Raw genomic sequence first — 12,777 nt, 5'->3', positions numbered from 1 at the left:
GGTCGTCTCCAGTTTAGAATCACTTCTCATCATTACCAGTTACAGAATTTAACATACTCCTGTCCTCTCATGTTTTAAAAATTGGGAAAGCGTTCTGAATTCTAAAGTAGAAACCAACCCCCACCAAAAAAGTCAACTTTTAAAATGATGTTTGTTTTTATTTTGGTGAAATTACCACTGGCCAGAGTTGACTTAACCTATGAAGCATATCCTTTTGACCTCTTTTCTATAAATATTTTCCCTGTCCTTTTCACCTAGCATCATAAGAATTTTTCCAAATCAGAGCTTTGTTTATGCTTAGTTTTTCATGGTTGCATTGTGTTCCTACATGGTTGTCTTAACTAGTCCTCTATTTTTGGCCGTTTAAGTTAGAGAAATGTAAACTTAATAGAAACCAGCTTTCCCTTCTTTTCTTGGACATAGATTTACCATTTGAATTGCCTGTTAATCATGCATAAACGACACTTCAAGGAGTGCCTCTGCCTTTCCTTTAGAAGAAAGTGAAATTGTTAGTCGCTCAGTTATGTCCAACTGACTCCGTGTGACCCCACGGACTGTAGCCCGCCAGGCTCCTCTGTCCATGAGATTCTCCAGACAAAAATACTGGAGTGGGTTGGCATTTCTTGCTCCAGGGGATCTTCCCGACCCAGGAATCGAACCTGGGTCTCCTGCAGTGCAGGTAGATTCTTTACCAGCTGAGCCACCAAGGAAGCCCTTTTCTTCAGAGACTTGACACAAAACTCTAGCCAGGGAAATCAGAACATGCTCAGCGGTTGAACAGAAGAATATTGATAGAACTTCATGCTTCAGTTTGCCACATATGAACAAAATTAAAGGTGTGCATTTATTGGCTGCTGCTGCTGCTAAGTCGCTTCAGTCATGTCCAACTCTGTGCAACCCCATAGACAGCAGCCCACGAGGCTCCCCCGTCCCTGGGATTCTCCAGGCAAGAACACTGGAGTGGGTTGCCATTGCCTTCTCCAATTTATTGACACATTTGAAAATTATTTGTTCCTTGGTGAAAATGGAGAGAGAAGATTAAAGACTGGGTGAGGAACGATGGGGTAAGTCCCACACTCGGGACCCGGATGGCTCTGGGTATGAACACGGCTTTCCCACTTAAACACTCCCCGGCCTTAAACCAGCACCTTCCCTTCTCCTAGCACAGGTTATATACAGCTCCTCGCACAGTTCTGGCAGAATAATGCTGGGGCTGAGAGGACACGTTCTGGAACCAGGTTACCTGGCTTTCTTCCCATTCCGGCTCTGCCCCTTGGCAGCTGTGTGAACTTGGGCAAGTTACGTCTCCTCCCCGTGGTTTCGAGTTCCTCATCTATAAAATAGAAGAAAACACAGGAACCGACCTCATATGGTGGTTGTGAGATTGGCATCAGTGCACACAAGGGGTTCCTACCCTTTCTGGCACAGAGTTGGTACCAGTTAATGCCTCACCACCCTTTGCCCCCGACCTGGCCTGTAGCACCAGCCTCCAAACTGCTCTCCTCTCCACCAGGCTGCCTTGTCCTTTCAGCTCCAGGCCGGGGCCCCAAGAGGTCTGTTTGCTTCAGGCTAAATTCCGCAGTGGAGACTGGTGGGTGTGCTCAGGAAAGTGGGCTCCGATGGTGCTGCCGCTTGTCCGGCAGAAGCGAGCAGGGTCCTGTGAGGCCGTGTGCCCTGCTTTAAGAAGCCAGACTCACACATCTTAAGGAGGGGAAGATTATTTAATGTAGAAAAGGATTTTTCCCATCAGGAGAGATTCCCCTACAGGCTTCTTTAAATAGTGACTCCTCTAGGCAGGCAAGTGTTTTACAGATCATTAACTGCTTGACTGAAAGCCTGCAGGGCAGAGAAAGTTAAAACTAAAGTGTTGGGAGCCCCTGCCAATTACAGATCAATCCAAAATGAAGATAAAGTATCTCTGAAACTAGAAGTCACTGGGAAAATGTGATTTGATTCAGAAAAAATCTGATTTCCACGCAGCTGTTCTGAAATATACCGCTTGTTTCAGTGGTGTTCCACCTGCCTGCCTGTCTTGATCCTAATGCATTCAACTCCCACATCTTCATCCCCAAACCGCAGACTTGGGGGTTCCCCCTGGTGAATGGTGACTACACAATAACCCCAGGGAAGGGTGTGTTTGGGAAAGTGTTCTCGTGGTGGAACAGAGCTTAGGCTACTGATGCTAAGATACAGCCCATAATGGATGAACTCTACAGGAACAATTTGCAGATAAAAATAATAGAAGTTAAAGTGTACTTTACATGATAAAAGAAAGATGAAAGAGGACGAGAGTCTGTTACATCTGAGATGGTTACAAAAGTCCTGCTTTGTGAAGTAGGCTCTGTTGAAAAGATTGATGCAATGGGGAGTGACCTTGGCTTGGAGCAGGAGCTGGTGATGTATGTATGCGCATCCCTCTGCTAAATGGACCCAGATTTGTAGCACTAATATACATGGGAGCCCAGAACCAAACTCAGTACGGCAATAAATCAACAGCCACTTTGGGTGTCATTTCTGGTTTATATTCCACTATTGTTCTATCACTTTAATTCATGTCACTATCATCTTTTCATCTGGAACAGTTTTATATAATTTTCCAGTGGAGTTACCTGACAAATCCTATCAAATTAACAAGCTACATTAACAATATTGACTGACTACGGCTTCAGGAGTTGCAGGGCCATAGAACAAAATTTTAAAACCGTGTCTCTCTGATGATGATTTTCCCCCTCCCTTTCTGAGAAAGGAATGTGGGGCAGAGTTTATTCCACAGAAGAGATATGCACATTTATTTTGCTCTGCTCGTTTTGACTTTTATAAATGTCAAAATAAGAAGCAGAGGAAGGCAGGGAATGGGGAGCCACTTACAACAACAATCATGGTGTAAGTACTTTTCTTCTTTCAGGGAACTATAGAAATGTCCAGATCTTTAACAATTAATGACCAAATTGGAGGGAAGAGTGTGACTGGGTAGTCGTAATCTATTTTAAGTGAAATGTAATAAAATCAGTCTCCTGATGCATTCTCACCCTCCTGAAATCATCTAGACCTGAACGTCCAGAGTCAATTGGGCTGATGACATTATGCCTAATTGAAATATGGCATTCCTGAAAGATGCCTAATGACAAATTCCAGCATTCGATTAATTAAAAAAATACCAATTGCTCATCTTTTCCTGAGACCACACAGTAGTGACTGGGGTTAAGCAACTGAACTGCAGGGTCTCCTTCAGATACGGCAGGTGACACTGTGCTGCAGTCTGTCCAGCCTCCTGCCTTTGTCTGGCTGCTATCTGGGATTTCTTTATTCATAAAATAAAATGGAGACAAGTGGAGTGTGTAGCACAACTCATCACTAGGATTTTGTATTTCCGTTCTTTTTTAATTTTAAATTTGGTCTGACTGTGGTCGTTGTGATCTCTTGGTTTTTGCTTTTTAATGTAGCTATTTCTTTTATCTGCCTTATCTTTTGGCCTACCAGGTTTTCTTACATGATAGTTTAGAACTCCTGAGCGTGATCCATAGGATGAAATACGTTAACTGTGGTTGTCTTTTCTGTTGCAGAATGTACATTCGGTGATTTTACCGGTTTCTTATGTCTTCATTTTGCTTGTTCTCACTTTGACCCTGACCTTGAAACTGTGGCCTAAAAATTAATTAATTTTAAGATTCCTTCTGGGGCCTACTCTGGAAGGATATTGAAGGGTTTCGTTTCACTTCATGAACAGATTCCTCAATTTTCAGTAAAACGAAAAAGAGAGCTTCTAGCCTAGATGTTATGTGTCAGGCTGGGCACCGTCTGCTCGGAGATCCAGGAGAGCGTTGCTGTGGTTTCCAAGGTGGTCCCAGGACACCCTGCCTCCTTGGTGCTGTCATGGTCGTCCCAATAGCTTTGCTCCCGGTCACTGCGCAGTGTGTTATGTCTCTCAGGGCTCTGAAAATGAAGCCTGAAGTCCCCATAGTTAACATTCTGGTTCCCTGTTAGAAAGCCTTTGTTGCATAAAGTGCACTCAGGGCTGTCTCCCTTAGCGGAGGAGCAGTACCTCCACAGCCTGAAGCCTTGCGCTTGGAAGGTTTTGCATGAAGCACCTTGTAGTCCTCCTGTGACTCCCTTTAGATATGCTGTGGACAGTTACTTAGTGTCAGAGGCTTCTTTAGCGAGAGAGCAACTTCTCCTGTGTTTAGTGTGGAAGATTTTTCCAGGTCAGAAGCTCTTCGTTGGTAGCCTGGCTGTTTAGGCATAGGTGATTTGACAGCTCTGTCTGCCCAACCCAGATCTTCTACAACAAAACACAGCAGAGACCACTGATCAGAATTGTTTAAATGAACCTTACCTTACAGTTTATTTCACTAATGATATGTAGGTAAGCTCTATATTATATCTTTTCCAAGAAGGAAGGCTTCATAATACCTTCGTATATGGATTTTGGTTGCTGCCCCTCTCCCCACCCCGACCCTGGCTCACCCACCCAGGAGGCCAGACGGGCGGCTTCTCCGTACCATTTGGAGTCTCCTTACACCTGTCTTAAGAAGCCCATGGCATTCCCCGAAGCCCTAGAGAGAGTTCATGCTCGTTCAATTTAGGATTTACAAAACAGGTCAGGTGATTCCACTGAAATCACTTACACCTCACACTTCTCGTGGCTTCTCTTCTGTCCTCCCCTCGGCCTTATAGGTATCTCTGGAGACAAAGTGGAGATAGACCCTGTCACGAGTCAGAAAGCCAGCACCAAGTTCTGGATTAAGCAGAAGCCCATCTCGATCGATTCTGACCTGCTCTGTGCCTGTGACCTTGCAGAAGAAAAAAGCCCCAGTGAGTAGTGCCTTTTATTTATGTCCCCGTTCTCTCTCCCCCCCGCTTCCCCTCTGTGTGCTGGGTTCCAGGAGAATATATTGCCACCGTGTCCTTTTTTCCTTGGGTCTCTTTAATTCATTACCAGAAATTTCTTTTAATCAAATGGGATTGTGTTGTGGTACCCAGAGCCTGACACGGGCCCCTCTTCCGCTCAGTCTTGATGGCAGTAGAGAGGCTCACAGTGGCTCCTGACCTCAGTGCCCCCCCACCGCCACCCCCGATGGGGACTAGGGGCTGGGGGCAGCTTCCCGCCAGGAATCTGCACTCCCCAGAGCCCTCATTTCACTTTGTGTTCCCTTCCTCTGCCCGTTTGGGGGGCTGGATGAGTCAGACCCGGACCTGCCTGCCTTCCTGGCCAGATCAAGGGGAGCTGGAGAATTTCCCGTGGCAGCTGAAGACTAGATTTAGATATCCATCATGCCAGAGGTGTCAACACCCTCCAGATTATTGGCAGCTGCATGACCTACCAGCTCGTAATTAAACCCCCGCCTGGTGCTGTGGAAGAGATCACTGCTGGGCTGGCACGCCTCTGGTTAAATTACCAAAGTTGACACAGTCCAAGTGTATATTGTAGCATATATATTTTTGCAGTTCAGTAATTGAGGATAGCCTTTAGATTAATCATGTTTAGGACTTCAGTCCCATGAAAAGACAGAAAGGACACAGGTCATACTGATACTCCTCCATGGAAGAAAGGATTTGTTGTTTGGCCTGGAGAAGGCTATAAGACGCTGGTTCTCGCCTTCAGAGCCTGTTAGAATGGAGCCACCCAGCACGCACCCCAGTAGCGTAGCTTCCAACTCAGTAACTTGGAGCACCCGATTTGTGTTAGTCTCCTTTGTTCCGGTGTCTGCTAAACTGGGAACAAATACAAGGAACAGTAAGAAATCTAAAGGCCAGCAAGTGTCTGTAATGTGGCTCCGGTTTTTGAGATAAAACTAACTAAACAGGGACCTAAAGAACAAAACCTGGGCCTGTATACCACCTGGCCTCGTTTATGCGGGGGGTGTATAATTGTTTTGTTGAATCCAGCCGTACTACATGGTCTCCTACTGTCAGCTCCGTAGCCTACAGCTGAGCAAGAAGGGGGACCCTAGTGGTGCAGGGAAAGGAGGAAGGCCATGCTCACCCCTACCGTCCCACCACCCTGTCGTCCCAGTGAGGCCTCGGTGGCTGCAGAGACAGCATGGCTGCCAGAAGGAGTGGTGAAAAACCACCTGCTGCTCTGGGGCCCTTGCCCAAAGGCCGCCAGAGTCCCTCCTCCTTTAGATAAACATCTTTTTCCTAATCCCTCTCCCTCAAGCTAGTCAGCCAATAAAGATGTCATCATTCTAGCATCTTTCTTCCCAAGAACTCAAGATGCTTTGCAAAGTAACATTTTATAAATGCTCCATGTCTCTGAGAAATGAGAGCAGTCCACTTACATGTTACACAGGGGGTTACGCTGGAGTGGAAAGGTTAGGGAAAGAGCTAGAAACAGGATTCAGATTTCCCTTATATTCCTACCAAGACACTTTGCAAGCCAGGCTGGGCTTCAGGCATCAGAAGGTAAAGGATGTGACACACCCAACCTAATAGGGAATAAAGCAGAGATGTACAGCCACCCCTCCTGTTGCCTCTTGAGGCCACTCAGCCAAGAAGTACTTCTCACACATCTCTGAGGGTGAGGCCAAGTTCCAAAGTCTTAGGGATCCAGAGCAGACCTGGGCCCCACCATTTCAGTATTGACGGCCCAGCAGGAGAGTCTTTTGTCGTGTGCTCAGACCTACTTGATGGCTCTGTGTAAAACCTGCACGTGTAGGTCTTGTAGAGGTTCCCCCTCTCACTCTGGAACTGTGACCCTTTGTGAGCAGAGAGGCACGCTGCCTGCCCCAGTAAACACTTCCTGAATCCTTGTCTCCATCACAGCACTTTCAAACCATGTCCCTTAAAACTCTGGGTTCTCGGGAGACCGCCGGGTCCTGTGTGTGTGTCTGTGTGTTTGTGTGTATATGTATGGGTGTGTATGTGTAGGACACAATTGGGCATGAGGCTTCCCCTTCACCCAAAGGATTCTGCATTTAACTCCAACCAGTTTGAGGATTCTGCACTTGAAAAAGTCAATTGATAAAAAGGATTTTGCTGTTTAAAAAAAAAAAAAAAAATATATATATATATATATATATATATATTTGAAAGTTGCAGGCTCACAAAATGAAATTCAGACATTGACTGTTTCAGGCTGGTGGCCCATAATTTCCCATCGTGAATTTGGACTGTAGTCTCTGTGAACTACCAGCACACAATCACACGTGGAATTTTGTGCTTCTGCTCTCCCCTCTGCCTGGAATACACCTCCACTCTGACCCTTTCTCTCATTTATGGACACCTCCGTTTCCTCACACCCAGCCCCCTCATTTGTCAAGATCCAGCTCCCAGTGTCAAGACTCTTTCTGTAATTCTGCCCCCTGGAGTTTGCACACACCCCTGGTAAAGCAGTTTATACACACTGTGTGTGTGTATTTGAGCTCCCACCCCCATTTCCATGCTGAACTCACAGACTAGAGACTGGTTTCCGTAGCCTTGTCCCCTAGCTCAGCACCTTCAGGGTTGTTCTCGGTGAGTGTTCACTGTTGTGAAATAGAACTCAATGAGGCCACAGTTTAGAAATCAAAAGTTATTCAACGTCATTTATATTGTAAAGTGCCCAAAGACGTATTCAATGAATCAGCTTGATGCTGTTACTGTTTTATGATTTCCAGTATCTTCATCAAATTAATTCATTGACTTAATCTAAAAAGTTCATCTTCAAAACCATCATTAGACCACAGAATTAATCTATGGGGCTGCTGCTTCATTTTTTTAAAAGGATTAATGGTAACCCTTTTTTATCTTCTGTGTCTGTTGAACCTTAGAAAAAAGTTATTTTAACAGCACTAAAGAAATGAAAGTCAATATATTTCATAAGTTTAGCCTGTGATTTTTATCAGCATAGTGATGTATGTTTGTAGCTGAGTTTACATCAAAAATTATTCTTGGGGCCTTCTTGAATGAATTATGGCAAAGAGAGAGAGTCTAGAAGTAGATAAGGTTTTTTGATTTCTGCAATATATTTCCTTTTTCATGTTTTTATCTCTTACAACACAAGTGTCTTGCCGAAGACTGGAACGTGTGACCAACTGGAATAATTTAGTTGTGAAAACAGAGCAGACGTGCTATTAAACAGCCCTCTTTACAAAAAGGCAGTAAGTGTTGGGAGGATAATGAAGTTGTCCCCAGTCCTACTTGAGACATGTTTGTCAGAATTTTGAACAGAAAAGAAATGGTTTTTTAAAACCTTCGAGTATGGCCAGTTTGCAGTGTATATTGAGAAAGCTGCTGTCAAACCATTAATCTGGTCGTCATAAAGAACACAACTCAAGTTTAATTGATGCCGAATCCAAAATGTATGTGAACAGCTGACTTGGCAAAGGGACTGAGCGTTGAGAGCGCCTGCAGTGAAACACATCGTTACGTGCACTGTGGAGTCAGAAAGGCCCGGGCTCTGAAGCCATGCGCCGTAAATAGCCATTCTGTGACTCTCTCTGCTCCCCTCGCTTCTCCCTCTTTGGCCATGTTCTCCCAGGGATGATTTATTGCTCTGTCCCTGTGAGTGTTTAAGACTTGGAACTTAATCACTAAATAGATACATGCCTTTAAAAAAAATTGTACATGTAAATATGGACTCTTAACAAAAGTTAGTTGAGAGAAGCAGTGTGTCCACCACCCTGAGAAATTAAGAATAACTTCTGCCTTTCTGGATTTTAAAAAATGCTGTTTGCTGCTATTATTATTCAAATCAGTGATGTCTAAGTCAGATTTTGCCACTCCTTAGGGTATCTTTTGCTGTTTTGAAGGATGTCACTGACCTCTCAAAGATGAATTAATGTGAATTCATTTTAACTGAACAAAGATTTGTATACAGCGTATAGAAGAACGTTTCCAACAGAAAAAAATACAGTTGAATTGTCTCAGAAATATTTCTCTGTCCTTATAAGGTCTAGACATAGGCTTTAAATGTGGTGGGCACTCTTTTTAAGTCCTGGTTTCAAATTCCAATAGTCAAACAAAAGCAAGGACCCTTTCTGTGAAATTAGCACCCATCGGGGACTCTGAAGCTGTATTTAAATAAAGTACCAGACTCAAGGATGCCACGTCTGGTTTTATAAGAAGGTTGTGCAGGTTTAGTCTTTAAAGGAAGCAGCCTATCATTAAGAAATCAGATTTAAACTTTAATAAAGTAGCTGTCGTCTTTATAGCTGAAAAGAGCTCTGTATCTCAATTAAGTATAGATGATATAAAATCTTAAGGAAGCAACATAATAGAAGTAACCTGATTACATTCTCTTGCAATAGTATAATTTAAAGGAAATCAGATTGCATGGATGCTGGTTGTGTTGGGGGTGGATGGGGGGATTGTTTGTTTGGTTTTTTTCGGGGGGTGGGGGGCGGTGGTTCAAAACACTGGATCCAGGGCAGGAACTCTTTGAGATTGTGAGTTTACCAAACTGCAGGAGACTGTTAAGCCCTGGTGAATAGAACCTGCTGGATATTTGAGCTGAGATTCAGTTAAGGTTTTGAGTTAAATTTGCTGGGTTTATTGGTGACCTCCCACTTAAATGAATCTTTCTTTTCATAAGTACTTGACAAGATCTGTAAAGTAGTGTATTTAATTTACTAATTAAATTAAAGCTACTGAATAATGATTTGTCCACATTGATTTAGCTTAAATAGGAAAGATCAGCATTGTTGTGATCTTCAGCAACCTTAATGGCCGAGCCAGTTAAACACAAAGGCCTCTTGTGTTTTATAGGTCAGGAGTACATAGGTAAGCCCTGGCTATAATTGAATTGCCTGCACTGCACCCTGCCGTTGCAGATTTCCTCTGCCTCCCCGCTCCATTGTTGCACTGGGGCTTAAGAGAATGTTAACGCCGTAATAGGCACAGGGCCTTCCCCATTATACGTCTTGCTATCGAGCGGTTCTGCATGACTAGTTAAAGAAGATGGCAAGAAGATTAATGAAAGCCGGGCTAATACAGAAGGGGGTACTTTTGCAAGACTTCTACCGAGGAGATATTAGAGCTGAACCAGAGCTTGGCTTTTTCTTTATCCTGTGACCTTTGAACCTGCCTGACTGTTGAGAGCTGCCAGGGAAGTCGACATTTTGATTGATGTTGGTACACGAGTCAGTCTTTCCCATTGAATTCCACATCTGCACGAAAATAGCTTTTCCAGCAGAATTCATACTGGCTCGAAGTGATAGCCCAATTGATGGCTGAACTGCTGTTACGTAGTTTTCATTTAAACCTAAAAGTATCTGATGGTTTAATTCACTATCCAGTTTTCATAGATTATAAGCCTTCACTTATATGTTCTTAATGGGTTTATCAACCCATGGTGAAAGAGCAGTATTAAGGAGTGTTCAAAGATTTGCAAACAGAGCTACAAGGAGGTTTTATGGGGGAGTAAAAGCAGTCATCAAACAAACCCTTCACCATCCTTAAAAAAGAAAAATCAGTCTGAGGGCCCAGGCAGACTGACCTTCAGGTTTTTGTAAATAAAGCCAAGTGTCTGTTTCTGGAAAGCTTTCCATGGGAGAGTCTGAAACCCTGCCTCCGCACTCCACCTGAGCCCCAGCTTAGAGCTGCTGTTGATCCAACCAGATGCTAGTTTCCCTGAACTTGACCTTGGGACACTAGCGTTCTCTCCAAAAGGGATTATTATGGTCTGCTTATAAGATGGTACAGTGCAGATAGAAACCTCTTCATTTGTTCTCACTAATTTTGTTACTTTGTTTGTGAAGCTGCACGCCTCGTGTGTGTGTGTGTGCGTGCACACGCATCTGTGTGTACAGCCCCCACCCTCTCTCCCAACAAAGGCAAGTGAGGAGACTGGCAGAAGGACTCTGGTTTTGTTACTAAAATCAACTTGGGCACGTTGCAGCTCATACATTGAATCCTCTGACCACCTGATTTCTTGTCTCCCTGCTTGACAGGAGTAACTCTAACAGACACACACACACACACACGTTGATGTGACAAGTATCTCAACTCCTACAAGAGGTGGGACCCAGGAATTGTGTCATATTCTTTAGAGGCCCCTGAGATTGTGGGAGGGACATGAGGGTAAGCATTCAGCTACCGCTGGGTGAAAGAGCTGCACCCCGAGGTGTGTGGGTGGGTGGGTGGGTGTCCCTGACCGTGCAGGTGGACTTCTTGCCCCAGTAAGTAAGGCGCTTGCATTTATAGCCACATCCTCAGACTCTGTTGATTCCTAGGAGGTCCAGGATACTTCAAACATCAGGTGAGCAAGCTATGTTGCGTTTTTACTCTCTGACAAGGAGTTATTTCCTAAGTTCCAGATCAAATATGGTAAGTACTGCTCGATTACAAAACACAGCCGACTCTAACATATTAAATACCCCAGTTATTGAATCGCCTTTTCATAAGAGTACTCTGGAGCACAATCAGGAGCAGGCAATGCCTCGTCCTTTTAACAGATATGTTTCCTAGCCCTATTAAAAGGGGTCTTCATCTATCCTGTCAAAGGGAGTCTGCTGGGGTTTTTTAGTTTAATTACACTATCCAATTAAAACTCCTTGCTGCATTTGGATGCGCCTCTCCTTGGGCCTGAGTGGATATGACATTTACAAGGCTCGCCTTTCAAGCAGACAATAGTGTGATTGATGAGGTGCACGTTCAGTGAAGGAGGCGAGTGCCTGTGGAAGTGCTGCTTAGTGCATTTTGATTTATTTATCATCTTCTTCCAAAACAAGGGAGCTGCCGGGGAAATGGGTTTTAGGCAATCGGGGGGGACCACCTCAGTCTTTGCAAGTGTGTGGTAAGGAAAGGCCTGGAGTGTGCCATAGGATAAAGGTGGAGAAACACTGTTAAGCGTGGGCCCAGCTTGCATCATCGAATGCCAGGCTGCATTCTTAGGTTCTCTGACCCAGTTTGGTTTCCAGTACCCTCCAGCTGTGGTCTGCTGTTAAGTAGGCCATCACTGTGTTTTAGGGAACAGTTGCTGGGGGTGGATAACATTAGCCAGATCCCTGAGAACGCAGCCTGTGGGAGCCAACCCAGCATGTGTCCTGTTGACTGGCCCAGTCATCATTAACTGGAACCTGACATTTGTACTGAGCATGCCTGTTTATGTTCCCAGCTGCATCCTCCAGCAGTCCAGCAGCTTCTTTCCAGGAGTTAGCAGTCAGTGGCTCTTCCTCTAACTCGGCCTGGCCACACTGAACATTTAAAAGTTGCTTCTTGAATTTGGAATTGGCCAAGAGCAGGTGAGGCTCTTCAACAAAGACATACGGAGCCACAGTGGAGAACTTCTCAAAAGCTGCAATGACAGGGCAAACCCAGTCATGTTAAGCACCTTGTTCTTAACCTGCTCTTCTGCATACCCTCAGCATATGGTAGTCAAGACTAGTGTGCTTATCTCTGTTGTTCCTGGAAAAGAGGTATTTAGTACAGTGTGGGGCCTCTCGAAGGGTCAGCACTCCTGAATTTAGAGGCAGGTGATTCTGCTCTGAGCCCTAGACAGATGATAAGAACAGTAAACCTCTCATATCCATTACCAGGTACTACAGTTGCTCATGGGGACCTGCTGGGGGCACGTCTGCTAAGTTTGTAACATACAAGAATGTCTGTGTTTGTGAAGAAAATTGACTGGTACTGAGATACTCAGTGGGTTTTCTTACACTCTCTGTAAACTTTCTTCATCTTTCCCTAGGACTTACTAATAAACAAGAATTTCCTTGTGATGATTGGAATATTGGTATCAGAGTAAAAGACATTTGGAGGTATCACCCTTTTTTTCCTCCTGGGAGAAGCCTCCTTTTTGCTATTAAATTTTCACTTAATTGTTGACTTGGGCCTTATGAACCTATAATTTTTTTTAAA

General features: G+C 44.4%; 1 protein-coding gene across 12 annotated transcripts in view; it reads left to right on the top strand.

The window, feature by feature from the left end:
* The window catches only part of MAPKAP1 (MAPK associated protein 1), a 232,872-nt gene that overhangs the window by 199,156 nt on the left and 20,939 nt on the right, over nt 1–12,777 (top strand). For all 12 annotated transcript variants that reach the window (XM_005213147.5, XM_024998825.2, XM_059891328.1 and 9 more), the window contains one exon: nt 4,675–4,812. In XM_005213147.5, coding sequence (XP_005213204.1) covers nt 4,675–4,812 — 138 coding nt within the window. The remainder of the gene's footprint in view (nt 1–4,674; nt 4,813–12,777) is intronic.

The sequence above is a fragment of the Bos taurus genome, chromosome 11 (genome assembly GCF_002263795.3).
Source record: "Bos taurus isolate L1 Dominette 01449 registration number 42190680 breed Hereford chromosome 11, ARS-UCD2.0, whole genome shotgun sequence".
NCBI lineage: Eukaryota > Metazoa > Chordata > Mammalia > Artiodactyla > Bovidae > Bos > Bos taurus.
The sequence above is the reverse complement of the archived record's forward strand: the minus strand, read 5'-3'. Positions and strand labels throughout refer to the sequence as shown.